This window comes from Perna viridis, chromosome 7 (assembly GCF_037379345.1).
Source record: "Perna viridis isolate PV_CMFRI_1.1 ecotype Kerala chromosome 7, ASM3737934v1, whole genome shotgun sequence".
Lineage (NCBI taxonomy): Eukaryota > Metazoa > Mollusca > Bivalvia > Mytilida > Mytilidae > Perna > Perna viridis.
In genome coordinates, this window is record NC_142451.1 from 24,154,113 (window position 1) to 24,181,484 (window position 27,372).

Here is a 27,372-nt window from a genome sequence, read left to right on the forward strand (position 1 = left end):
TTTGTATACTTTGACCCCACTTCCGGTTTTTAATTTTGCGATGTTCAGTCGAAAATACTGAGATAATGGTTGGGTTAGATTGGGTACAGTGGGCTGTCATTGCCTGTCTGTTAACCCTACCTATTATTTATGAACTGAACAACACATTTAAGTACTATGCAAAGTTTTCTTTCTACTACGTTATGGTAATGCTGGTTGGAGCTGCAACCACCCTTTATTCCTTGTTGCGACCAAGAAGACCAGAAAACACACAGTACGTGCTAAGGTTCATTCCAACGATAGAAGTGTAGAGTAGAATGACTTTGAATGTTTCGTGAATGAGAAGTAGACTGATGTATATACTTATAAATGCTCCCAATTCCACGTTCTTTAAATAATATGCATCATATTCCCTAGGTGCAGGTGGGAGCTCAGACACTTGTCACAGAAAAAATCTTTACCTTATCATTACAATAAATTCTTATGTGATATAAATCAACCAACAACAATTTGGTTTTGGCATAACCCTTTTCTGTATATACTAATGGGAGTCGGTATTTTGGGTTTCATGAGATGGAAATGATAATTGCTGAGATATTTTCTTAAAAATTATGATGGAATTTCATAGATTTTTGAAATAAATGTCCAGGTAATCCATCTTTGAAAGGAGAGGTTACATATGTTGAAAAAAATTGGTATTATTTGATATAGTGATTTTTATTGGCTTGTACCAGAGACATATTATTAAGGAGATAAGAAACTTGTTAATTAGCCAATTTAACGATAAAATTATCATGCAGCGGTGAACAAGATTCCTTGACCTTTCCACTTGTTTATATAACTTTTTTCCTCCTTTTGATAAAATGATCTATAATAAATTGTAGCAGATGCCTATAAGACGGACAAATTGGAAACTGAAGATTTTATTCAATTATCTTTAAAATAGAAAATTTGTGATAAGTTAATATGAAATTAATGAATTTAATTTTTTATTATTTTCATTTTCGTAAAAAGTCAGAGGTAGGTACACTACACTCAGCGACTTTTGTTTCTCTAACACTCAAGTCTGAGTTTTGAATCCGTGTTAGTCTGTGAAACACCGTGTCAGTCAGATTTTTTCACAGTGAAATGTGAGTGCTACACCCACCCATCTTGGACATCATATATTCTGGTTGTTAATTGTGTACGGAGAATCACTGACCTGGGTGTGAAATTTACCCAATACGGTGAAGTAAATCTCATTGATCTCTGCCAACAATATGGACGTTAGTACCCAGGCTCCCAGGCCACTGATCTAAAAAATTCACAACAGGGGAGTCCGGGGAACTTGTGAAAATTCTTAATCCAATCACCAAAATCTATACTAGTAACTCTAGATTATAGTTGATTGTCAAGCTTAAGTCCAAGCGATCGGCACAATAAAACAGCGGATGAGACGATTAGCATATAGTATTAATGATTGACTAATATAACTTGAAAATTGTAAGGAAAGACATTTATCATTGATACATATTTCATAACTGTCCTGTATTGTGATATAATTAATTGCAGTCCATTTGATGACTAGACACACATCGGAGACATTGTACACAATGTATTCATTTAAATTTCTGTAAATAGACAGCTATACATGTATATATATGCGCGGTTCAATGAAAGTTCGAAATCGTGTAACAAAACTTATCATTAATATAAAGATGTATGTATGTTGTATTTGAAACGTACTATAAATAGGAAATACATGTCTCAGAGTTAACTTGAAGTATTTTTAGCTGTTGAAAACAATCGGCTGTCTCGTTGTCATTTAGACAACATGTAGCTTGTAATTATTACTGACAATGTTCGATGTCTTGATTAAGGGGTTCTACTTTACAGTTCTTTTGTACACATTATATAGATTTCTTGGGACCTGTAATTAGTTCCTTTTATTTCTGGAAAAGCTGTTCAATTATTAAAACTATCAGAAACTAAAAGTGTCACCAGACTGTTTTTACAAGTCCGTCACTTAATCAAATTACAACAATCAATACTTTCAAAGTGTTTTATTTATAATTATTAACAGTAATTATCAATTTAAAAGTGCAAAATTAAAATATCAAAAGATAGCATTATTACTTGATAAAAGTACGAAGTAATATTTTTCTACATGATATCTCCCACTCAGTGGATGTAGCTGTTAATAAAAAATAACACATCAACAAATAATAAATATGTACAAAATAAAAAATATAGAATGTACCAAATTTTTTATTATATGACTAAATTTCAATGAATTCCCTGTTATGCCTCATTAAAATATACGACTATTACAATATATAGATGGTTGGTGTATGCTAGGTGTAATCTGGGTGGTAAACACTCAATATGTCGATGTAACACCAAGTTTCAGACAGGTCGGACTTGCGTGTTAGAGAAACAAATGTTGCCGAGTGTAGTGTAGTTTGTTTTTAATACTACTTTTTTGTTGTTTTTATATCATAGAATGGGAAACTGAAGGTTTTATTTCAATATTCAGAATACGTTTTTAGTTATTATCATTGAAATTCTAGTTGGCATTGTTGATTAATTATTAAGTACGAGATCTCGTTCCCTGTGGCGTGTTAATTGGGATTTCATTTAGTTGCAACTCTCTTTAATTACTGGTCTATGCTTGTACTGAATTTGAATAGACATCAGTTAAAATTCAGCTGATCAGGGTTATCAATGATGATTGACAATAAGAAAATGGATTCTTTTTGGAATTTTATAGACAGTGAATTATTTGCTAATGATAAAATTTTACTGTCCAATGAATATGACAAATACTCTTGATTGAACAGGTCTAAATTTGTTGAACCAAGTGTGTAAATGTTTATTTAAAAGGTCAGTTACCTCCCTTCCAATTTTCCATCTTTTTTTTTTGTATTTTCCGTATTTTTAACTACAATATTGTTACCAAAAGTTTTGTTTGCATTAGTTACATATATAACTGTTCCTTTAAAGTTTTGATGATTTTTGAAATATGGTAGTAGCAACTTAAATATTTGTTACATTTCTTGGAACAATTTACTGACTTGCCCAAGGTTAGCATATTTACTGATGGAATAAAATGCCTTCCATTGATAATTTCCATTCAGATGTCACTCATATTTATATTGTCTCCTCTTTGAAATTAGAACAGTGTATCTTGATCTGAAGCAACATGTGAATGCTTTACTGTTTCCACGGTAAACGGAAAAAAAGTCACAAGAAAAAAAAGTCACAGGATAAAAAGTCACAAGTAAAAAAGTCACAATATATATGATTTATTTGTTTTTGTTTTTGGTTTTTGGTTTTTTTTTTTGTGTTTTTTGTTTTGTTTGTTTTTAAAGTTTTGTGACTTTTTTCTTTGTATGTATGTTTGTTTTGTTTTTAAAGTTTTGTGATTTTTTTCTTTGTTTGTTTGTTTTATTTTTTGTTTTTGTTTTTGTTTTGTTTGTTATGTTTCAAGACTTGATTGAAAATCAAATTCGGTTGTCTCATTGCTATGTATTCAATCACAACACCTTCTAAATATAAGGGACTTATAGAGACCTTGATAGATGAGAACCAAAATTTGACATCATTGATATTCACCCATCCAACTCTTTCTAATTTTCAAGTAATTAAGAAAAAACAACAATGATTTAGCATTTACATTTAATTAATCACATAAATGCAAGTCAAATAACAAATAACATATGAAATATATTAAATCACAATGATATCATGTTGAAATTACAAACGTTGAATATTTGCATTTAAATGTTCTTAATGTCAGTTGTCTCTTGAGCACTAATGTTGGTGATTGAGTCTGATGTTCCATCCAACTCCACGCAAGAACTCGGCAATGGTCTTCTGGCCAGTAGTGAGGCCTCTGCATAGATTCTGCAAACGCTGCTGGAGCTGAACATGTCTCTGCTGAGTGCGCTTGACTGGTGGATTACCAATGGCATCTTGCTGGATGATAGTACGTACAGTTGCTTCTTCTTTTTGACACCACTCAATGACACGCCAAATGGACGGATGGGCATGTCCTACCAGGTTGAAGAACTTGTTGTTCCAGCCCTCGCATACGTTGTTGGTTCTGGCATCACCGTTGACTGTGGCGTCATGTACATTCCAAATGGCAGGTGGAAACATAGGTGGGCTGCGTCTTATGACCAGACGGACTGCTTGATTTTGTGTTGGATTCTGTTGTTGTCTAAGTCTACCACTGATGTACGTTGAGTCAAAGTAGTCTAGGAGCTCAGCTACCTCTGGTGGGTCATTTTTTTTCCTGTGACTTTTTATCCGTGACTTTTTTTCCTACATTGGTTTCCACAAAACAAAATTTTTAGAATTTAAATGGTATAATTTCCTTTAGGTTGGGAAGAAATCACTACAAATAGGGGCTTACAAACTTCTATTTATACTTGTATTATTACATGCAAACCTTGACATAAAACACTTGTCAAGTGAAAATGGTATTCTCAAATTCATATGGCTTTCTTCCACATTTTTTTTCAACCAACTGATCCAATTTTAAGAAAAAAATCAAAGAGCAGTTTTATTTATTGTAAATTTCAATCATAATCAAAATATTACTTGTACACAAGAAGTACTCAAAACCAAAACTATTGAAAGAGGAAGCCAAATCCATCACTGAGAGGTTCTACCATATACAATGCAAGGAATGAAGCCTCAATGTTTTACATATTTTTAAATTTGGAATACTGTAAGATTGCTTAAATAGGGTAGATAAAATATGATATAATTCGGGGTCAGACAAGTCTGACTACTGGGTTGGTGAATACCCTCGGGGACCTCAGGTCCACCAGCAGTGGTATTGACCCAGTGGTTCTTAAAAACAAAAAATACCAGTTTTATATATTGTTAATTTCGATATGCTGTACACATGTTTCAAGGAGTAACCTCTCGTCAGCAGCATTAAAATCAAATATTTAGGAAGATCATAATCAAAATATTAGTTGTATATATAAAAAATCCATAAACCAATTAATTAAAAATAAATGGCCTATCTTCTCTTAGTTTGCAAATATTTACTGTTAGTATATTCACACACATGGTGTAAAAATTAATGTATGATTCAGTGAAAGTTTCATATGATTTTTCATTTTCAAAATTAAAAAGGAAATTGATACAAAACTAGAACTTAGATTTTGCACTCTTTTAATTCAGGCACATGTAAAATGTAGTCTGTAGAAAGAGTTACCTCTCCTTCCCACAACATGCACAATGGGATTCTTACAATACCTGTTATGAAGCAGATTTTCTTACATTTCTAAGCTAATTTGTTTGTTTTTTTACATTTATATGCTAGAATATAGTCTTACTCAATTTTTTTTAATTAAAAACTGTATTCCATTAAAATTCTGGAGATTATTAACTTTAATTTGATAGGATGGACTGCAGTTTCAGCTGTAATTAAGGTTTGTTGGATAATTATAAAAAAGATATATTTCTAAAAACAAATTCTTTTTGGCCTTAAAGAAAGATAACAAAGGATGTAAAGATAATACTATTTATTTTTATTTACATCCTGGTAGTGGTATTGATCCTTTTGTGGTTAGTTGATGAGCGTGCTCAATATACACTTCCGTGAGGTACCCAGGCTTGAGAGAACAAAAGAATTTTCCTCGCAGAAGTGTGTTGGATATGATAAAATAGTTTTATTCACTAATCATGGACCCTCTTGGGTACAAAAAATTAATACAATGATTACAATGATTTTTAAAAAATGTGCAAATATACAATATAATTATGAATAATCCTCAAAGTAGGTGGGAATGTAGTCTAAAAAAAGTAGTTGTTCTCCTTTGTATATTCTGAGTGATTGTTGGTGTTGAATATAACTGTATGTTGGGCATGCTCTACAAATGCTCATGGACTATTCAAAAGTTAGCACTAAGGGTCTATTGACATTCATAGTGAAGATGCACTTCTGTTTAAGATTCCTGTATTAAATGACACAAATGAGAATAACTAGGTATTAGATAAGCTAATGGGAATGTAAGACCAATTTCATCAAAGAAGAGGACAAAAATGAATGTACAATGTTATATTGTTGCCTGCCAGAAGCCTAGAATACCCTTGTCATTATTTCATTTGTGATTTACAAATTGCTTCCAGTTACTGTATACTTTTTATTCATTAATTGATTAATGGTGTTTTATTTTCTGTCCAGTTTTGTCATTTGCTGTTTACTAGTTTAGTGGTTTAACTTCATTCCTGTGTAATGTCTTAAAGGTCAGATTAAGAGGTGTTTAGTAACATATTGAAATCAGCTCAACATTCTATATATGATATATGTCTTTTAAAAGTTTACCATTGAGTGATTTACTGTATTCCCTTTAAGGTGGATTATACCTAATATTTGTAGTAGATACATTTTTCTCAAAGATGACCCTGATTGAACATACTTAAGTAGCTATCTTAGTAAGAATCAGGCAAAATCTGAAAAATATGATACACCCCAAAAGAGGCAACATATTTTTATTTTTGTAATTAAGTTGTTTTATGGGTCTATACTATGAAATTAATAATTATTCATTAAAATCAGCCTGCTCTTAGGAGATAATCAACATTGAAAATACAATAGATTCTATTGTATTTGAGTGGCATTTATAGAGTTATATCCCCTAATTTTGAAATCTATTGTGCTTTCTATATAATTTTTATCTCCTAAGTGCACGGGATATATGAAAAACTGAATGTGAATTTCTGTTTACTACGGAAATTCAAACGAAATATTAAAAATAAAAATATATAAGCTTTTTACCCATGAATCATATTTCGCATGATTCTTAGCTGAAGTACTACTTAAGAATGTTAATGTAAAAAACATAGGTCACTAAACTTAATTCTGAGGTAACTGAGCCTTAATAAAGGCAATTTTTATATGGATTTCGCAAACTAAGAAAAAAACTGGCAGATTAACTGACATTTTTTCATATTTCAAAATAAAAATTGGGGGTCACTGAACTCTTTTTCTTGCAATATTTAAAAATACTGAAATTCCCCATAAATTTCAGCGGATTATCTTCCCGGCAAATATCTCAATCAGAAAGTATTTTTTCTCCCAATTATCTTCTCTTGAAAGAGGCCATTTAAAATAGTATTTATAATTTTACCATTCTAATTTTTATGTAAAAAATAAATTTGAAGTAACTTGAACATATTATTTTTTCAAACACTTTTAGTTAATAGAAAATATATATGTCTGTATGATTTTGCAAGATGACAGAAAAGTATGCTCCGTGTAATAGGTAAGATCTACCTTAAATCCTTGCATGCATTTTCTTTGACATTTGATAGATGAATATCCAGGCTACATGTTAAGAAACAAAACATGCTCATCAACTGTTGTTTTTGACGTTTTGTCGAAGCTTGAATATTTTGACCACTGGAATGGGTTTAACCCAATATATGTGACTTACTTACAAAGTCAATCTATGTGTGTCAATTGTATATGGGAAAAACATACATGTATAGATACATGCGCAGTGTACCTTCAAACTTTTGTTTGATACTTACAGTTCTGATGAATATTTTTTTGCAGATTTGCTTCATGGCTTATAACTCAGATGAGATGTTTATTTGGACTCTCAATAGAAGTTCGTGGAAGAGAAAATCTGAAATATGATGATGCCTATATAATTGTTTGTAATCATCAGAGCTCACTAGATCTGTTTGGTAGGTCATCAAGAAAGATACACATTGAATACAAGGGCCTAATTTAGAGGGAAAAAATGAGCAAATCCTTCTCCTAATTTTGTGCTTCACTTATCCCATTTTACTTTGACTGGGAGAAGTTTTTGCAAGAGATTATATAGACAAAAATGTATGTATTGTTATTATTCAAACAGAATTTCTAAATTTTCCCCTATTCATTGATGTCTAGATTAGGCCCTGATTGTGAAATTGGATTCCTCAAGACACTGTTACAATTTGAAATGGGTTGATATTTTTTTTGTGGAATATTCACAAGTCTCTGTAAATTATTGAATTGACTGTGTACAATATACATTATGTATTTTGTGTCTTCCATGACAAACATGGAGTCACCTCACTTCAGTAGAAAATAAATACACAATTGCACTTTTGTATGAACTTAATAAAATGTAACAAGAATGGAAATGCTGAATATCTGAAAGAGACAACCCCACTGGGATGACAAATGTCATCTAATGGCTACCCATAGATTTTCAGTGAACAAGAAGGAAACCCTCACATCACAGGGCAGGCTGCAGTTGGCCCCAAACAACATTATACACAGATACAATGAAATAGTGGTCCTTACATCACAGGGTAGGCTGCAGTTGGCCCCAAACAACATTATACACAGATACAATGAAATAGTTGTCTTTACATCACAGGGTAGGCTGCAGCTGGTCCCAAACAACATTATACACAGATACAATGAAATAGTTGTCTTTACATCACAGGGCAGGCTGCAGCTGGCCCCAAACAACATTATACACAGATACAATGAAATAGTTGTCTTTACATCACAGGGCAGGCTGCAGCTGGCCCCAAACAACATTATACACAGATACAATGAAATAGTTGTCTTTACATCACAGGGCAGGCTGCAGCTGGCCCCAAACAACATTATACACAGATACAATGAAATAGTGGTCCTTACATCACAGGGCAGGCTGCAGCTGGCCCCAAACAACATTATATACAGATACAATGAAATAGTGGTCCTTACATCACAGGGTAGGCTGCAGTTGGCCCCAAACAACATTATACACAGATACAATGAAATAGTGGTCCTTACATCACAGGGTAGGCTGCAGCTGGCCCCAAACAACATTATACACAGATACAATGAAATAGTTGTCCTTACATCACAGGGCAGGCTGCTGCAGCTGGTCCCAAACAACATTATACACAGATACAATGAAATAGTTGTCTTTACATCACAGGGCAGGCTGCTGCAGCTGGTCCCAAACAACATTATACACAGATACAATGAAATAGTGGTCCTCACATCACAGGGCAGGCTGCAGTTGGCCCCAAACAACATTATACACAGATACAATGAAATAGTGGTCCTTACATCACAGGGTAGGCTGCAGCTGGTCCCAAACAACATTATACACAGATACAATGAAATAGTTGTCTTTACATCACAGGGCAGGCTGCAGCTGGCCCCAAACAACATTATACACAGATACAATGAAATAGTTGTCTTTACATCACAGGGCAGGCTGCAGCTGGCCCCAAACAACATTATACACAGATACAATGAAATAGTTGTCTTTACATCACAGGGCAGGCTGCAGCTGGCCCCAAACAACATTATACACAGATACAATGAAATAGTTGTCTTTACATCACAGGGCAGGCTGCAGCTGGCCCCAAACAACATTATACACAGATACAATGAAATAGTGGTCCTTACATCACAGGGTAGGCTGCAGCTGGCCCCAAACAACATTATACACAGATACAATGAAATAGTGGTCCTTACATCACAGGGTAGGCTGCAGCTGGCCCCAAACAACATTATACACAGATACAATGAAATAGTGGTCCTTACATCACAGAGTAGGCTGCAGCTGGCCCCAAACAACATTATACACAGATACAATGAAATAGTTGTCCTTGCATCACAGGGCAGGCTGCTGCAGCTGGTCCCAAACAACATTATACACAGATACAATGAAATAGTTGTCCTTACATCACAGGGTAGGCTGCAGCTGGCCCCAAACAACATTATACACAGATACAATGAAATAGTTGTCTTTACATCACAGGGCAGGCTGCAGCTGGCCCCAAACAACATTATACACAGATACAATGAAATAGTGGTCCTTGCATCACAGGGCAGGCTGCTGCAGCTGGTCCCAAACAACATTATACACAGATACAATGAAATAGTTGTCTTTACATCACAGGGCAGGCTGCAGCTGGTCCCAAACAACATTATACACAGATACAATGAAATAGTTGTCTTTACATCACAGGGCAGGCTGCAGCTGGCCCCAAACAACATTATACACAGATACAATGAAATAGTTGTCCTTATATTATACTCCAACAACATAAAAGTAAACTGGAAATGAAAGTGAAACAATACATACAGAGGCCAGAAATTCCTGACTTTGGACAGGCACAAAAAATGTGGATGGGTTAAAGTACTTTGGTTTGATCATAACCCTCCTCTATGAGATCTGGCCACTGTGGAAAAAATATTAAACTATAAAACACTCCTAAAAATCAGTTAGAAAAGGTCTGACTCCCTTGTTAAAACAGAAATAAAGAAACTGATTATATATATAAACCTACAGAAAGTATGTATGTTTGAATTCTTTACATGCAGGATTCCATGCAGAGTTGATGACCACAGTACATCATACAGTGATCAAATTTAAGGGAAAATACTTGCTAAATACTAGTTGAAATTCAATTTTGCTTGTAGAAATTATTTCCACTCGATTAAATTTGCAAGTGGAATTCCATAGGTAATAAAGGTAAAGTCCAGAAATAACCCAAAAACCTTAAATTTAGCGAGCGTAAATTTTCAGTACTTGCCAATTTTAACTAGTAGAAAAATTTCTGACATCATAAGTCATACAAAAAGGACACAACCATTGTCATACTTAAAACTGCTTTTTATTTTGTGTTAGTTTTTATGTAAAGACCCCATGAATGAGTCAGTAGTTAGTACAAAAAATTGCTATCTTAAATGATTTGACAACAATATCATAACTATATCCCTTATTAGTCTATCCACAGGTTGTACCTGTGTATGTATCTTTATAATTTTAACATAAAGTATTGGTCTCCCATACAACACATTTGTTAGCTATAATACAGAATCCCTTTCTTTCTTGGTCCCTTGAACAGACTTCATTGCCAGATTATTTTACAGCCATGATGGAGGTTTGGCCAGAGCGATGTGTACCTTTTGCCAAGAAAGAGCTGTTATATGCTGGACCATTTGGATTGGCCTTGTATTTAGTTGGAGCTGTGTTTATAGACAGAGGAAATAGAGATAAAGCTGTCAGTGCTGTAAAAAAGACTTCTGATGAAATCAAGAATAAAAAGGTTTGTTGCAATACAATCAATTTTTTTCTTCCCTTTTTTGATGTGACATTGTTTTGTCTCATCTCCTCAACCTGTCATTTCTTCTGTTTGTTTTTTTTAAAGTAGTGTACCCTGTATCTTTTGAAAACGTACAGGGCAATCCTGGTTAGAGAAGGGCATTCTAGCATATAAGAGGCAAATTTGAAGGCACATCTTTCAGACATTAACAACTACATCAAGATAAATGACAGAAAAAAGTTGAGCAAATATAAATCCCATCAAGACAGGCAAGATGCCCTCACTCAATCAAATATAAAAATGAAGATTCATGTAGACAAAATTAACTTTTGTTATCGAAATTTGTAATTCACTTGCTAGATCAAAACAGTCACTTCAAAAGTTCTACAACTTTTATAATGAACCAAAGTGACAAGTACATCTTCACACTTTGAAAAGATTTATACCATTTATCAGTTTTTAGCTCACCTGGTCAGAAGTCATGTGAGCTATTGCCATCTGTTGTCGTTAATTAACAATTTTTCAAAACACTTCTTCTCTGAAACTACTTGACCATTCAGAACCAAACTTGGTATGAATGTTTCTTAGGGTATTCTGCATGGAACTGATGTGGGTATTTTTTTATCTGTCGAAAAAAAATATGGCCACCATTACTAAAAATAAACCATAGGGGTGGGCAGAAGTTTTTAGCATATATCTCCAAAATACTTAGCTTTAGCAAAATTCTGAAGGTGTATAAGTGTTTGTAATGATGAGATCTATGTGTAGTCAAGTTTTCATTTTAATCTGTTAAGCCATGCTGAAGTAATTGTCCTTGAAATTCATTTTAATCTGTTATCCATGCTGAAGTAATTGTCCTTTTTCAATGTTTTTTTCCTTATTTTTAATGTTATTTAAAAAATGTTCTCCTCTGAAACTACCAGACCAGACCATTGAAAACATGGCTGCTGTTACTTAAAATAGAACTAAGGGGTCAGTCAGAAGTTTTTATATCTTCAAAACCGTTAGGTTTAATCCAATTCTTTCAATTGCTGAAATAATCCTTAGTATAAGGCCTACAAAACTCTGCATTGGATTCTAGTTGTTGGACATCTCCATGTTAGAGTTATTGCTCTTGAAAGTTGAAAAAAGACATTTTTAACAGTTTTCAGCCAACATCCCAAAAACTGTAAAGATAGAAAGAAACTTTCAATTGATGAAATGATCCTTATGATAAGTCCTACCTAAGTCTTCTTTTTTTAGTCAAAATTGTCGGGCAACTCCTTGCTAGAGTTATTGCCCTTATAAGGCAAAGATTTAACCAGGTTCCTGGGAAACTCTTCTTTCTTCTTTCATTGCTTCCATTACATGTTATAAGTAATGCTATACACATTTATACAAAAGTACAGGATGCCTACCCTACCAGTACACCTGATCCCTCTTTCCAGTGTTTGTTGTAGCTCAGACTGCTCATTTCTTCTTAAATTTTCTTTTTCTGTTTCTATGTTTTTTTTCCATTGCTCTGTAGTTTTTAAATTGTTTTTAGCCTGTATCTTCCAAGCAGTAATAGATTATTAATTTAAATTTTAAATTACATTCACTTTGTTACTGTTTTGTCAGAAACCTACAATGTTTCAAACCTCTCATACTATTCAGGATTTGACATTTGATGTATGGTATTTTAAAGATGTGTCCCTCATAACTTTTGCATGCAACTAAGCTTTCTACTGTGCAAATACAAGATGTTGAGTAAACCATAGCTATATTTGTTAAGTGGAATAATATCTTCCTTTTTCTGTTTACCTTTGTTTCTATGAGCACCACCTACAACTGAAAACATGTAACCAGTTTTAGGGTGCTTCCTAAAAAATCTGCATTTAAGAGATGGAGTATTATAATATTTTTCATAATTTTTCTGAGTTTTCGCTATAAAGTATTTGATGTAGATATGATGTTTTCCAGCTATATACTCATACTGTATATTTACCATTCAATATTTGTCTTCGTATACAAATGCGGTATGTCAAATACAGCCCTGCAATATTTGTAGACCTGTACATTTTTGCTTGTATTTTCAATCCATGCCCTTTAATCTTAGAATACTTTGAAATTTGGAATTCCATGTATTCATTGTAACTATTTGAGAGCAAATTGACAGGGCACAATAGAATCAATTATAAAAACAAAGGAGTAGAGCCAGGAACCCAGTACACAGCTCTGTAATTTAGTGATATAAAAAATGAATTTGATCTTTATAATTGCTGCAATCTGTAACAAATTAGAACTACTAGTTTTGTTTGTTAATAAATTCTCAGGACCGTAAGTGGAACAAAGCATCGCATGTCTAAAGTAGCATGCACGCTGGGTTTGCAAAGAAAATCACAAAAATTGCCACCTTTAATATAGTTTTATTAATAGGCGCCATGCCTTGCCATCCATATTTGTTGTCTTAAAATTTAAATCTGTTCATGTCCAATTATTTTCAGTTACCTATATTTGAAAACAATTTATTCGCTTATTAATTTCATGATAATAACAATATTAGGGTATTGTTGCAAAATACAGCCTGTATGTGTACTCATCAAGGGCTCAGCTGTTTCACAATGATTGCCAGTTTATGGCCAACTTTTTTTTCTGTTATAGGTAAAGGTATTTATTTTCCCTGAGGGTACAAGGAACCATGATGGAGCCATGTTACCATTCAAGAAAGGTGCTTTCCATTTATCAATTAATGCACAGGTAAAGTGTTTTTTTTTGCTCACAAAAGAGACAAAAAATCATATTTGTAGTTGTGCAAGACCTCATTATCGCCTCTTGGTTTGAGACAAAACTACTCCAGCAATGCTAGTGGTTGTCTGGCATGCTATTTTCTGGGTATGGAGAAATGGAATTTCAACCTCTTTCGTTGTAGGTGTAAGACAAAACACCTGCACTTTCCTGTAAATTTGGGTTAGAGAACAACTATACCTTACCAATTTGTGTTTATGAATTCAATAGTTTGCCAGAGGATAAAAAGTAATTATACCCCACGCAATGAAGTTGCGAAGGGTATAATGTTTTTGACACATCTGTCAGTCCGTCCTTCAGTTCATCTTCAGTTTTCCGGACTTTTTTTCTAAAAGTTGCAGATATTAGCATGATTTTTGGTATATAAGTTCACTCATGATAAGTTACAGGTCAAGTTTAACTTTTGTTCTGCTCCGATGATTTTTACTGAAATTATGGACCTTCAACATAGCAAAGTTCACAGAAACAACAGTTTTCCAGACTTTTTTCCTAAACGCTTGCAGATATTGACATAATTTTTGGTATATAAGTTCACCATGATAAGTTACAGGTCAGTTTTACGATTTGTTCCGCTCTGATGATTTTTACTGAAATTATGGGCCTTAAACTTAGCAAAATTCACAGAAATAACAGTTTTCCAGACTTTTTTTCTGAACTTTTGCAGATATTGACCTGATTTTTAGTATAGAAATTAACCATGATAAGTTACCGGACAAGTTTGTAGTTGGTTCCTCTCCGATTATTTTTACCGAAATTATGGGCCTTGAATGTAGCAAAATTCACAGAAATAGCTGTTTTTCAGACTTTTTTTTTTCTAAACGCTGGCAGATTATGACATGATTTTTGGTATATAAGTTCACCATGATAAGTTACAGGTTAAATGTACGTTTTGTTCCGCTACTATGATATTTACTTTGAAATAACTAAAACTCTAAGAAATCACAGTCTGGAGTTTGAAACTACCATTCTGAGTAATAGAATTTAGTTAAAAGATAAAGGTCTAAAGCCAAAAAAAAAACATTCTTATTCTTCTTTTTATCAGGGTCCTTCTACAGGTATTTCTCTTACAAACAAATTTACTTGAGTATCCAACATGGGGACGTGTGGGGTATGTGAGCGCGCTCACTAAGGTTCTTTAATTGATTATGAAGCCTATATTTTTCACCTTGTCATTACATACCACTGGCGACATCGATATACATGTATCATGATCAGATTTAAAATGTAGATCATTTCAATTCAAAACGTTAAATTGGAAAGTAAATTAAGAAACATGATTGAAAAAATAACACATAGAAACAAAAATAAACAACCAACCCAGACTACACTACAAACTTGGAGCATGAATCGGATGCACCAGTAGGGTAATTGTCCCCTCCTTTTGTAGAAACACCTGTCAAACTGCTCATAACGCTGATAAAATGATACAATCATGTCATATTGGAATGACAAATAACAAGTTAACTTAATTGTTAAATTATAACCCATGGTGATCCCTGTAGAATATATAATTTAAATTCATGTGCCCAGAAATAAAACTACATATATTGAAGGTATTTTACAGGTTCCCATTGTACCAGTGGTTATATCATCATATTCAGATTTCTATAGTAAAAGGGAAAAGAAATTTACGACAGGTATGTATAGACATGCTGATCCCACCCCTTTCCTCTTGCCTTACCTCAAGCAAAAAAACAAGCAGTTAAATTACTCATGCAGTATGTTGTTTGTTTTCTTTGCACTTAGGTATATGTCCATCTAACTAAATATAATTGTTTGACGCTTGCAAGTGGAAGTAATCCAACAGACATATTTTGCATGATTAAGGAGATAGACCTAGGGTAAGGGACACAACTCTTACAAGTCATTTGAATTTTGTATTCAGCATTTTACGTCAATCTCATGTAACGGTATCCATCATAGTAACTTGAATTGATTTCATTCTGTTTCAAATGAAAGCTTGATAGGGTTTGGTGAAATTGAATATGATACAAACATATCACTGATTTCAAGGGTTGTGTCCCTTACCGTAGGTCTGTCTCCTTAAGAGATTCTTCAGAAAGCTTCATTGTTTGTGAATAAAACTTTAATTTAAAAGATTGACATCATGTGATGATGTTCATAAACCTTAGATTATAATCTATTTGTTTGAGAAATGCACCATGAAGTAGCTCACTTATTCATTAAGAATAAGCAGAGAGATTGCAGGTAACCACTGTGATTGGCTGCCTGAAAATAAAAATTACGACATTCTTAATGTGTAGGACAACTTTATTACATTGTCAAAAGATTGAAAAATGTACAAGTGATATAGGTGCACAGTTTATGGAACCATCCCAATAACAGTTCAATAATGTATAGGTATAATAACACTGTTAAAGGGAACCAGTCGCCTACACATACCAAAAAGTAGTCAGTACAAAACAAAGTAGTTCCTAAGATGCATTGTATATTTTTTGGTGATTTAGCCAGTATATACAAACTCTGATGTAGAAAATAATTTGTTAGAGTCTAGATCTTAAGCCCATTGAAAGATAAATCAATGTTGTTTTTGAATGTCATTCTTTTTTAACTGAAAAGTGGTAGAGTTTTCTGCTATTTTGCATTAATTAGAGGAGGGGTCAAAGATCAATCGACCCAAATACACTTTGATAAGTGATTTAAGTGAAATCGTTTTATTGTAGGTAACGGAAAAGAAGTAACATGTAAAGGTCATATGTATAGAATTTCAAAAGTGGAAAAAAGAACATTTTCCGTCAAAAGTTGACTATTAAATCACAGAACAAAAATTCCCCTAAAATTGGTTGCATTTTAGTGCATTTTCATTGATTAAGAGATAATAAGACACCGTAGAATATTACAATGTATATCTAAGTATTCTTTACTGAATAACAAATAAAATATGAACTCAAAGTTCTCGATTTGAACTGCAACATAGGCTTTGCAAAATGAGTTTGAAGTTGCAAATTTTCACATATTTAAACTATTAATTGTACCAAAATTGTATAACACAGAATTGTTTCTGGGCAATTTGTCTAGTTTCCGGACTGTTTTATGAACAGACACATGTTAAGTATCGAGTCTATCTTACGTTTTGATGAAAAGACTTAAGGTTTTGAGATTATTTTTGTACATACAAATATCATACATACGGATCCGCTGCTGCTCTGCACGTATTATACTAAACTATTTGATAAATTCTAATGCAAAAATAAGTAAGAAGTTCAGACGCAATAAAAACTTCTAAGATATTTTTACTTCTCAAAAAGACTCCAGTTTTAGTAGCCATATGAATAGGACACAATGGTATAGTTGCTATAGAATATTAGTTCAAAGGAAACATCATTGTCCAGGCCAGGGGCGGATCAAGAATATTAAAAAAAGAGAGCTAGAGGCTCTGATCAAGACATATAAAAACAGGGGATACAATCTATCATTTGCTATATTTACTGTCAATAAGTTGTTATAAACTTTCTTTCTTTAATTTCTCTTTAATTTTCGGGCTGCTAATCATGTCTGTCTGCTTCATGCAAAGCATGAATAGGTGAGCCACTTCATGGTTCACTCTAATTCTGATTTGTTATATTCTAAATACCAATGACATTTAAACTGAATATGGGATCACAACTGTAAAAGCATCTTCGCTACCCTAGGATTACGGTCTTGCCCCATCCCTTCACGCAATGGGAGGGGCAGGACTGTAACCCTTGCCTAACGAAGATGCTGTAAAATATAGGAATCAGAAATAAGCCACTCATAAGTTGGAAACTTTTTTTCATCTGTCTATATGAAAGTAAAGGCTGATTTTATTTGAAATAATCCGTTTACAAAAAATCTTTGTAAACATTCTCTTTTCCTTCGTCACATACTAGATTACTTTTAAGCAATGCCAGAGTTTTCCTCCTTCGTTTAAACAGGAATGACATCATTTATATAAGAACAGATCGACGGGCGCTTAAGGAAAAACATGAATAAAATAAATTACTTTGGTTGATATTCATGCTTTCCTGTTGTACCAACAGTTCAGAAACAGAACAGGTTGTCCAGGAATTGATTTCGTATTTTAGTTATAATTAGTAGTTAAAATATGAGAAAATTTGCAACTTCAAACTTGTTTTGCGAAGCCCATGTTGCAGATAGAATTGAGAATGTTGTGTTTATTTTATTTGTTATTCAGTAAAGAATATTTAGATATACATTGTAATATTCTATGGTGTCGTATTATCATTTAATCATTGAAAATGCACTAAAATGCATCCATTTTTAGGGGCAACTTTGTTCTGTGATTTAATAGTCAACTTTTGTCGGAAAATGTTCTTTTTTACATTTTTGAAATTGTATATATGTGACCTTTACATGTTACTTGTTTCCCAATACCTACTATGAACAATTCCACTTAAATTACTTATCAAAGTGTATTGAAGTCGATTGATCTTTGACCCTTCCTCTAATCAATGCAAAATAGCAGAAAACTTTACCATTTTTCACTTTGATAAATACGATATTCAAAAACTACATTGATTTATCTTTCCATTGACTTATGATACAGTATACCCTCTAAGCCCATTAAACTCGAAAACTAAAGCACTTTTTGATACCTGTCCACAGCACTAATAGAAAGTAATGGGACTTTGAATAGTGGTTTTACACCTATAATGGTTTGGCACTGTCATCATCCTCCATGTTATTCTTTTCTCACTTGGTTTTTGTGCAATAACTTAAGTATTTGTTGAAAGATCTTTATGAATTTGTGTAACAAGATTCTGAACCACAAAAGGAAGATAAGTATTGATTTTTGGGGTTATGGCTCCAACCAATTTTGAAGTTAGGGGCCAAAAAAGGGGCCAGAAACACGCATTTTCCTGATGTAAAAACGATAACTTGACTATTAGTGAATGGATCTTTTTGAAATTTTGGGCTAAAAAGGAGACTGGAACGAGCATTTTCCTTATGTCTGGACAATAACTTTAGTTAAAATGAGTGGATCTCTTAAAAATTTTAATGCAAGTTGCCATACTTGTGAAGACTTTTGATAATTTTTGGGGTTGTAACATGTATTTCTGGATGAAAACTTAATTAGAGGATCGATCAGTGAAATTGTACCACAATGTACCATATCCCTAAAGGAAGGTTGGAATTGATTTTGGAGGTTTAACTAGAACCATTGATTATTAAGAATTATAAATAATTGAACTATAGCCACATTTAAAGGGCAAAAAGGGAACTTAATATTAATAAATAAAATACAAATAAAACTTAATAAAACAGAATGTGGGTCCCAATATGTGATCATTTTGGTTCTGGTCAGATTCTTATCCTTTGTCAGATGTCTAATTGTGTTTGAAATTCAAACCTGTGTCAAGTTTGAATGGTGTGTTCATACTTGTCCAAATTGTTCTGGTCCCTATCTGTGTGGTTGTGTCAAGCTGTGCTCTGTGAAGCATTTTGAAGCTATTGATCTGACCCTCCCTTTTATAAATTTCTTGATCTGCTTCTGAATCATGATGCTTCCTAATGACAAGCATGATAACATTGTCCTATACTTGTGGTGGAAAATTCTTCCTATATGACATGAAAATTGCAATAAGAATTTGTTTTTGTTAAGGAAGTCTATTTATAGACTGAACTTGACTTAGAGATCGTCGGCAACCAAATTACATAACCAGGATGGACATTTCAACATATAACTACCAAAATAACAGGCGGGTTATTCTCCTTGCAAGGTTTGCATTAAGATATCGCTCCACCGCCGATCATACTCCATGTCAAATATGTGATGTTTACTTTTCATGTGACGTGGGTGTGTAACGATATTAAGGCTATTGAATATGTGCAGAACTGCAAGATTTCAATGATTATATGATATTACATATTTAAATTTTGACGCAGAGAGCTGGACTATTTTGTCAAATTGACCCGAACATTCGTAGGGAGAAAAGCTCAATCGAGATTTGCCATTTTATTTCTCTTGATCTCATCCTTTTAATGAAGATGTTGGGAGCTTCTGATAACGGATTTTCGGAGCTGCAATGTAACCTTTTGTGTAGTAAGTATAGATTACAGTAGTTGACCCAGGGAGGGTGCATGGGGTTGGCACCCCTCCTTTTTATTGGAAAATGTGATTAATTTGATCCCAGGAATTTCACTTCCGTACATAAAATGCAAGCACTCTGTACATATATGTTGATTACTACATATACATAACACATGTACATACATGTAGCAAACGAAGTATTAAAAATAGAAAATAAACAGAATTGTTAAATTATTATGATTTCAAAGCAGAAACATAAACAATGTCTCTGTTTCAACGGTAAGGATGTCATGTGGCATATTCATCACATTCAGTATGTAATCTTGAACTATCAAAAAGGAGGGATATCCAGTGAAATAAAGTAATGTCCTTGGGACATGAGTGGACACATGAGCCATGACATTACACATGTTTCAAAAATCCAAACTTCCACACCAACCATAGACCTTTATCGCATACCCTATATCAAGCCCATAGACCTATTTCCCATACCCTGTATCACACACCTAGACCTGTATCACATACCATATATCACACTCCTAGACATATCGCATACTGTATATCACACTTCTAGACCTATATTGCATTCTATATCACACCCTAGACCTTTATTGCCTTCTGTATATCACACCCCGTGACTTATATCACACACCCGTAAACCTATATCGCATACCGTATATCAAACCCCTAAACCCATTTCAAGTATCCTATATATCACACCCACAGACATATATTGCATATCTTATATCACACACCTAGACCTATATCGCATACCGTATAGGACCTATATCACATTCTCTAAATCACACCCATAGACTTATATGGCGTACCCTATATCACTCCCCTAGACATATATTGCATATCATATATCACACCTTGCACAGAACACAATTGAACTACATTTTGTATAGATAAAATATAAGAAAGAATGAACATGACATGCAAAAATCTATTTGGTATGCAGAATCAACCCTCGACCTATATCACCCCACGGGCCAGTGGTCCTTGAGTTGTTATAGGAATATCCCGTTGATACTGCATGTGATTGAGATTTTGGCATGTACTATTCAGTATGGAATTTAAAGAAATAGTAATACAATATACATGTACATGTGTATTATATCCATGTAAGTCATAACTAATTATCAATATGGTTCTTTTTTAGTATATTGTCAAGATTTACCAGATACATTTATTTAGAATGCAGATCATAAAGTGAGAAACAAGATTTTCATGACATAAGAAAGATACAGTTATGTTAGAAATTCTGTGGCCATGAAAGTGCATTGAAAATGTGTTGGATATCAAGGCTACCAAAAGTAGACCTTTTCTAAGAGCAGATTTTCAAGGACATTCTTACATGTACAATGTACTAGGTAAGTGTTTAAGGTATACATTATTTATTCATATACTTTGTATGTACACAGTTATTTAAAATTTTCAAAACTGGTGATAGGTATACTGTTTTTATTGTCAGTGTTGAACAGTGTAGTCATATTTCTTAGCAAAATTTACAGTTTACATGTGTATGTGCACAAGAAATTTACACTGAAAACTACAAAAATACATGTGCATGTACTCTAACTATGGTTACTGGCATATGCAGCACAGTATCAATTAAAGATTTTATACATTAAATTATGATATTTGTAATATAGTAATACATGTATCTAATTTGTTATTGCTCGTAGATAAATCAACATTCAGGGATCAATCCAGAGATTTTGAAATGGGGATCCAAAAATCATTATAAATCAGCAGGTAGCTAAAATCATACATGGAAGAGGCCCTAAAGCAATATCCTTAGCAAGCTTTCCATTTTCTGTATATAGAAAAAGTTTTTGTCTGGTATATGAAATGACTTTTAAACTCATTACTTCAAACCACTTTTTATGATCTATCTGGTTATGAGGGAATGTTGTTTTAACAATGACAGGTGAAAAGTAACCTGTTCTACTCTCACTTACATGTATGTTACTTGTTATTAATAGTTATTGAAACAAAGATGTGCTCATGAAATACACTGTTATTTCATATAAATTTGAATTATTTTAGAGATAGAAATGTTTATTTTATATTAAAAGAATAAAACCTAAGAACACTGAAATATAGTAGATATATACTATATTAGCTTTTTTTAATGTAGGACAAAAACTATGAATAATGACAGAAATATTGTTTGCAAATTTTCAATTGACCAGTATTGATCACTGTGGCAATAATGACCAGTAAAAACCTGGTACTGTTATAACCACCCAACCTTTATTTTTGTCTGATTTGCACAAAATTATATTTACATGTAACAATATTTCCCAACAATACGAGGTTTCTCCATATCATATGGTTAAAATACATGTATATTTTCATGAATTGTAACATTTTGCATAAATCAGACACTGTTATGATTTTTTCCCTTGGTTTCTTTTCAGTGGTTATCACTTAGAAGTTTCACTTGATGAAGTGAGAAGAAGGCAAAAGTAAAACAGTTAAGCATGAAACAGTTCATGATTCTCAAGTGCTGGTACATGTATGTGTAGCATGAAGCAGCTGTAAATGTATATGTCAACATCTCTTAATAAAAAACTATAAAAACATTAGCACTTATATATTTGCAAAACATAAGAGTTACTTGAATTGTAATCTTATACATATTTGTGAAACAATCATGCAGAAAAAAGTGAAAGAAATGCACATACATTATCCAAGGCAGACATTTATAAAACAATCAGCAAGTAGTGATTCATCATAAAAAAGTGGTACTCATGGGGTATGGGTTCACTAGTAATCTTTTTTGTTTTGGAGAGAAAAAAAGATGGATTTATACTCAAAGTGCATGTATGATTAAGACATCATATTCCCTGTATTCACCACATACCATTGACTTTCTAACTTAATTGGAATCTTAAATTGCTCAAATCTATGAGCTACAAAGTTGTTTTTAGTTTAATGACCTTTAAACTGCATAGTACACAGGCAAAATTATTTCATGTGATTTTCACGTGAATTTCACATGATTTTTCACCTGAATTGAGCAAATTAACTAAGTGACAGAGTTCACGTGAAATTCAGGTGAATGGAGCCTTCATGTGAAATTCACACTAAATGTTCACATGAAATTCGTGTTTAGTGAATTTCTCATGAAAATCATGTTAATTTCATGTGAATTTCACATGAATTTCATGTGAAGCTCGATTAACATGAATTTCACGTGAAAAATATTTGCCTGTGTAATTTTTCCAACTAGGGTTTTTATCCTTGTTTGAACTGAAAAATTCCTAGAGAAAGGTAATCATTTATTGTACATACCATAGCCTAATCTAGACAACAATGACAAGGACAAATTTTAGTGTTAATTTATTACAAAAAATTCTACATCAAAGCGGGCACAAGCAAGGAAAAGTTTGTTGCTCATTTCTCCCTGGAGATTAGGCCTTTGTTCAACTTCTTCCAGTCTGCAGGATTCATTTCTACTTCATGGATCTCCAAATGGAAATTTCAAGGTGTGGGTCCATTCTTACTTTGAAAATTCATAATATTGATAGTCAGTGATTTTCAGTGGAATTCATATTTGAAAATATATATATTGATAAACAGACTGCATAAATATGCACTGCATTAAAACAAATGGTTATTCTTTAAAAGGACTAAGTTTTGATCAGTTTATTTAGCTTACAATTTGGTTACATGAATATTTTGGATTACTTTGAGGTATTCCTTGACTCAATGTCTCAGCACTTTGATTTAAATTATTTTATAGTATATTCCATTCAGAGGATATTGCAGTACAGCCAATCCCTGGCACACAATTTTAATAATGCAAAACTGTCAGATGATACAACTTATGTGCCTGAATTTTACAGCCAATGAAAATTATAACCCAAGCTAGTTTGAGTATATTAAATAAAATATAAATGAATAAGAAGGGAGTCACTCCATCCCTTCTGATACATTCAGATGTTACTTAATATACTCAAACTTCTACACGGTTATTTTGTCAAATCATTACAAAGGCAAATAACCCAAATTGTAGCTCAAAATTTTTGATAGATTAGATTGGCATGTAGAAATGGACATGGATTAAATAGAATGTGTACCACAGTCCTTTATTTAAGGGAAAAAAGTTTAGCACATGGTGTAATGTTCCTTATTTGGAGATGGTTATACATGCTTACAGCTAGTTGAAATAGACCAGTTCTAATTTCAGTACAAATCAGGCTAGGCTACTGAGTAGTTTAAATAGCTCTTTAGGTAGAAATCTGTCCTACATCATACCAATGTGCCCTACTTAATCACCACAGAACACCTGTGTGATCTATTAGACACTCTCTTTTAATTTTGAATAGCTGTCAGTTATGATGACCTTTAAATTTTCCATCCACCATCATAATTGACAGCTATTCAAAATTAAAAGACAGTGTCTGAAAAATCACACAGGAATTCAGTGGTAGTTAAGTAGCTATTTAAATTACTCAGTAGCCTAGCTAGATTTTTATTGAAATTGGAACTGTCCTGTCTCAACTAGCTGTAATACCTGTACTCAATCAACCTACAAAATTGCTTAGATATGAATTTTAACCTATGAAAATTACTCACCTTACATTAAATGATATTTCAGTTTTAGAACTGATGTATAAGGTATTATTTATTTGAAGGGCTTAGTTTTCTGTCAAAAGCAAGTTGGCTACATTAATAGAAGTACTATAATTCCAAAGGTTTCTAAGAAAAAATTATGGTAGTTAGCCTACACCTCTAGTAAATACATACTGTTTCTGTAATCAAATTTAATCACAGATTACACAGTTAACATTATTCTTCAATGTAATTGCAGGTAAATTTATTATAACATGTCTACCTAAAGTGTCTACTAAAGGTCTTGCAGATGATGATGTCCCTAAACTGATGGATTACATCCGTAAACAGATGCTGGACTGTTTTAATCAGACCTCTCTAGAAACAACACAGTCTAAGCTGACTAACCATTAGTTAGTTGGTAGAAATGTAATAAATTAGCTAGGTATCAATCTTATGCAACTCTACAGGACTGTGTTATTCATGGAAATGTGCTCTGAAATAAGAATTGGATTCCATCTTCTTTTCCAGTGCGCTTTTAAATTAGGTTGGATGAATCATATTCAGTGTACAGTGAAAACTTCGAATGACTGCTGTTAGGAACACTTAAGAAAAGAACTTTAGCTGGAAAATTCCAGATGTAGTTCAAGAAAAAGTTTTGAAAGTACAATAAAACCTGTCTCAAATGACCTGTCAAAGGAGAGCGCAATATTGATCACAATAGACAGGTGGTTTTTATGTACAAGTTAATTTTATAAAAAATGCATTACTTGGATATAATTTAATCATTGCCTTTTGAGACAGGTTACTGCTGAATACAGGTAGTCTCAGACAGGTTTACCTGCACCATATGTACTTCAGGACAGAACTTATAGTGGTTAGCATAAGATTGATCCCTGTCATGCATTTGATGATTTTACAATAAGTTGACTACACAGTTTTGGAATTTAAGAGAATTTTTGTTAAGAAATATTTGAATGAATGATGTTGGTTTAAAATGAAAATAAATTTTGTTGAGTTTGTTTAAGCCATTCTAAATGATTCATGACTTATTGTGAAATCAACCTTTATTTAAGGAGTGGGTACTATAAACATACTCGCCAACCATTTATCATGCAAGAAGGGGTACAATTCATTAATCCATTGATTGGAATTCTGGCATTTTTTCCCTCTGATAGAGTTTTCTTTTTGAAAAGTTGATAGGAACCTTTTCTCCATCTAATGGATTAGACATTCACAGTAGGAATTTTTTAGATATACCATAAACTTATGTTTTTTTGTTTTTTTGTTTTTTTTGGGGGGGAGGTGGGGGTGGGGGGTGGGGTGGGTGGGGTGCAATTGCCTTTTGACTTATGTCTCATCTTTTGCCCTGTTATAATGGTCAAGCTTATTAATATATTGTAGAGAAGAATATATTGATTTTAAAGTACAATATCCATAATATTCTTAATAATGAGTGATTTTCAATATTAATCCTTGGTTTTTAACCACTGAAATTTTCTGTAAAATTAATAATCTTGTCTTAATAGAAAGTAGCTGTCTCTATAATACCAAACAGGAGGTGGTACATGCATCAAAAACCCACAAACTTCTCTTTCATTTATTATTTAAAAACAGTATCAGACCACATAACCAGCCTTAGTTGTTTAAATTTTGCATTTTTGAGATAAATATCACACAAATTCTATAAAAAGTTGACGACGAATAATTACTGTTCTTGATTTGGTGGATTTTAGAGGGAGGTGTATGTATGGTTTTCTCATGAATTTAAAAAAATACAGATTTATGTACAGAAAGGACTATGTATATGTAAAATATGACTTGTAGCTTGAAAAAGCAGTGTTTGTTTTGTTGGTTTTTCTCCAATTTGTATCACATCTACCATTGGCAGTATCTGGATTGGAACTTAGGCCAAAAAAAGTGTTGTGTCTGTTTCCTGCAACCCTACCAACCCTAGTTTTTTGTACCTACCCTAAACTTTTTATGGCCATTTTGACTCTAGCCCTGTTAAAGTCTAGATTGGTTCCCCATTAACTCAATGTAAAATGGTTTTGAAAAATAAAATACACATGTAATTGCCCTACCTATCTACCCTATTTTATTCATGCTGGTAGCAGGAAACAAGCTTAGGATTTTTTTTTGCCTTATCAATGTTTAAAACATTATACATGTACCATCAATCAATATTTCCAGAAATCAGAGATGGTAGTATTACCATTATGTTAAAAAAAAAAACAGATTGTAATCAGTTTCACAAAAAGTCTTAAATGTAAAATTCATACCTGTTCACCCTTGGAACAGTTCATGTGGGAGATTCTCCCCAAATGACACAGTCTCGTGTGGGAGAATTTTTTGTAAAAGCAATTTTTCAAAGTGAATATTCTGTTATTTAGTATCTTCACAGAAAATCTAGCATTACATTTATAAGTAAGAAATTCTTATTTTTTCATTGATTTTGTGGGAGTCTCCCCTCTAATGTGGGAGGGTTAACAGGTATGAAAATTGATCACAAGTTATAATCACAGAGCTACTTTTTTTTTGTGATATCATTACTTACACACTTTACTTTACACTTATGACTTTTTTATGAAATGACTGCCTGCTTTGACGAGATTCTGTATTATCAAAACTTAAAAACTTATAGCTCTTGATTTTTTTCATGCAGCGGAATCCTAACTCAGCCAACACTGTTCCACTTTTAAAGAATCATAATACCAGTAGTTTCTGAGTTTGGGGTATCAGGTTATAACTTTTAAAGGAAGCAGATTCATCACATGCATTGCATATTTTGGAATTTCTTGTGTAGATTTTGATATCAGTATTTTATATATAAATATTTATACACTATTTGTGCATGTATTCATTTGAATAGTTACAGAAACAAAAAGATATTTATAGCCAAAATGGAAGAAAGGGAAAGATTTAAGGAGGTAGACCTGAGGTAATGAAGGCAACTCTTATAATTCATT

The 27,372-nt window shown here is 32.9% G+C and overlaps 1 protein-coding gene across 1 annotated transcript; it reads left to right on the forward strand.

The window, feature by feature from the left end:
- On the forward strand, positions 1-25,430 carry LOC148611914 (1-acyl-sn-glycerol-3-phosphate acyltransferase alpha-like). Its single transcript, XM_088592921.1, has 6 exons — positions 1-253; positions 7,538-7,671; positions 10,862-11,037; positions 13,657-13,752; positions 15,365-15,437; positions 24,663-25,430. Exons 1-6 carry the CDS (start codon positions 66-68, stop codon positions 24,815-24,817), a joined length of 822 nt encoding a protein of 273 aa, XP_088449047.1. The 5' UTR covers positions 1-65; the 3' UTR covers positions 24,818-25,430.
- The last annotated feature ends 1,942 nt before the right edge of the window (positions 25,431-27,372 follow it).

What these genes read in the sequence shown, in the direction of transcription:
- LOC148611914 (XM_088592921.1), top strand. Translation starts at nt 66, where the DNA reads ATGGTTGGGTTAGATTGGGTACAGTGGGCTGTCATTGCCTGTCTGTTA. An exon ending in AGAAGACCAGAAAACACACA is followed by an intron (nt 254 to 7,537) that starts GTACGTGCTAAG and finishes ATTTTTTTGCAG; the next exon opens with ATTTGCTTCATGGCTTATAA. An exon ending in GGAAAAGAAATTTACGACAG is followed by an intron (nt 15,438 to 24,662) that starts GTATGTATAGAC and finishes ATGTAATTGCAG; the next exon opens with GTAAATTTATTATAACATGT.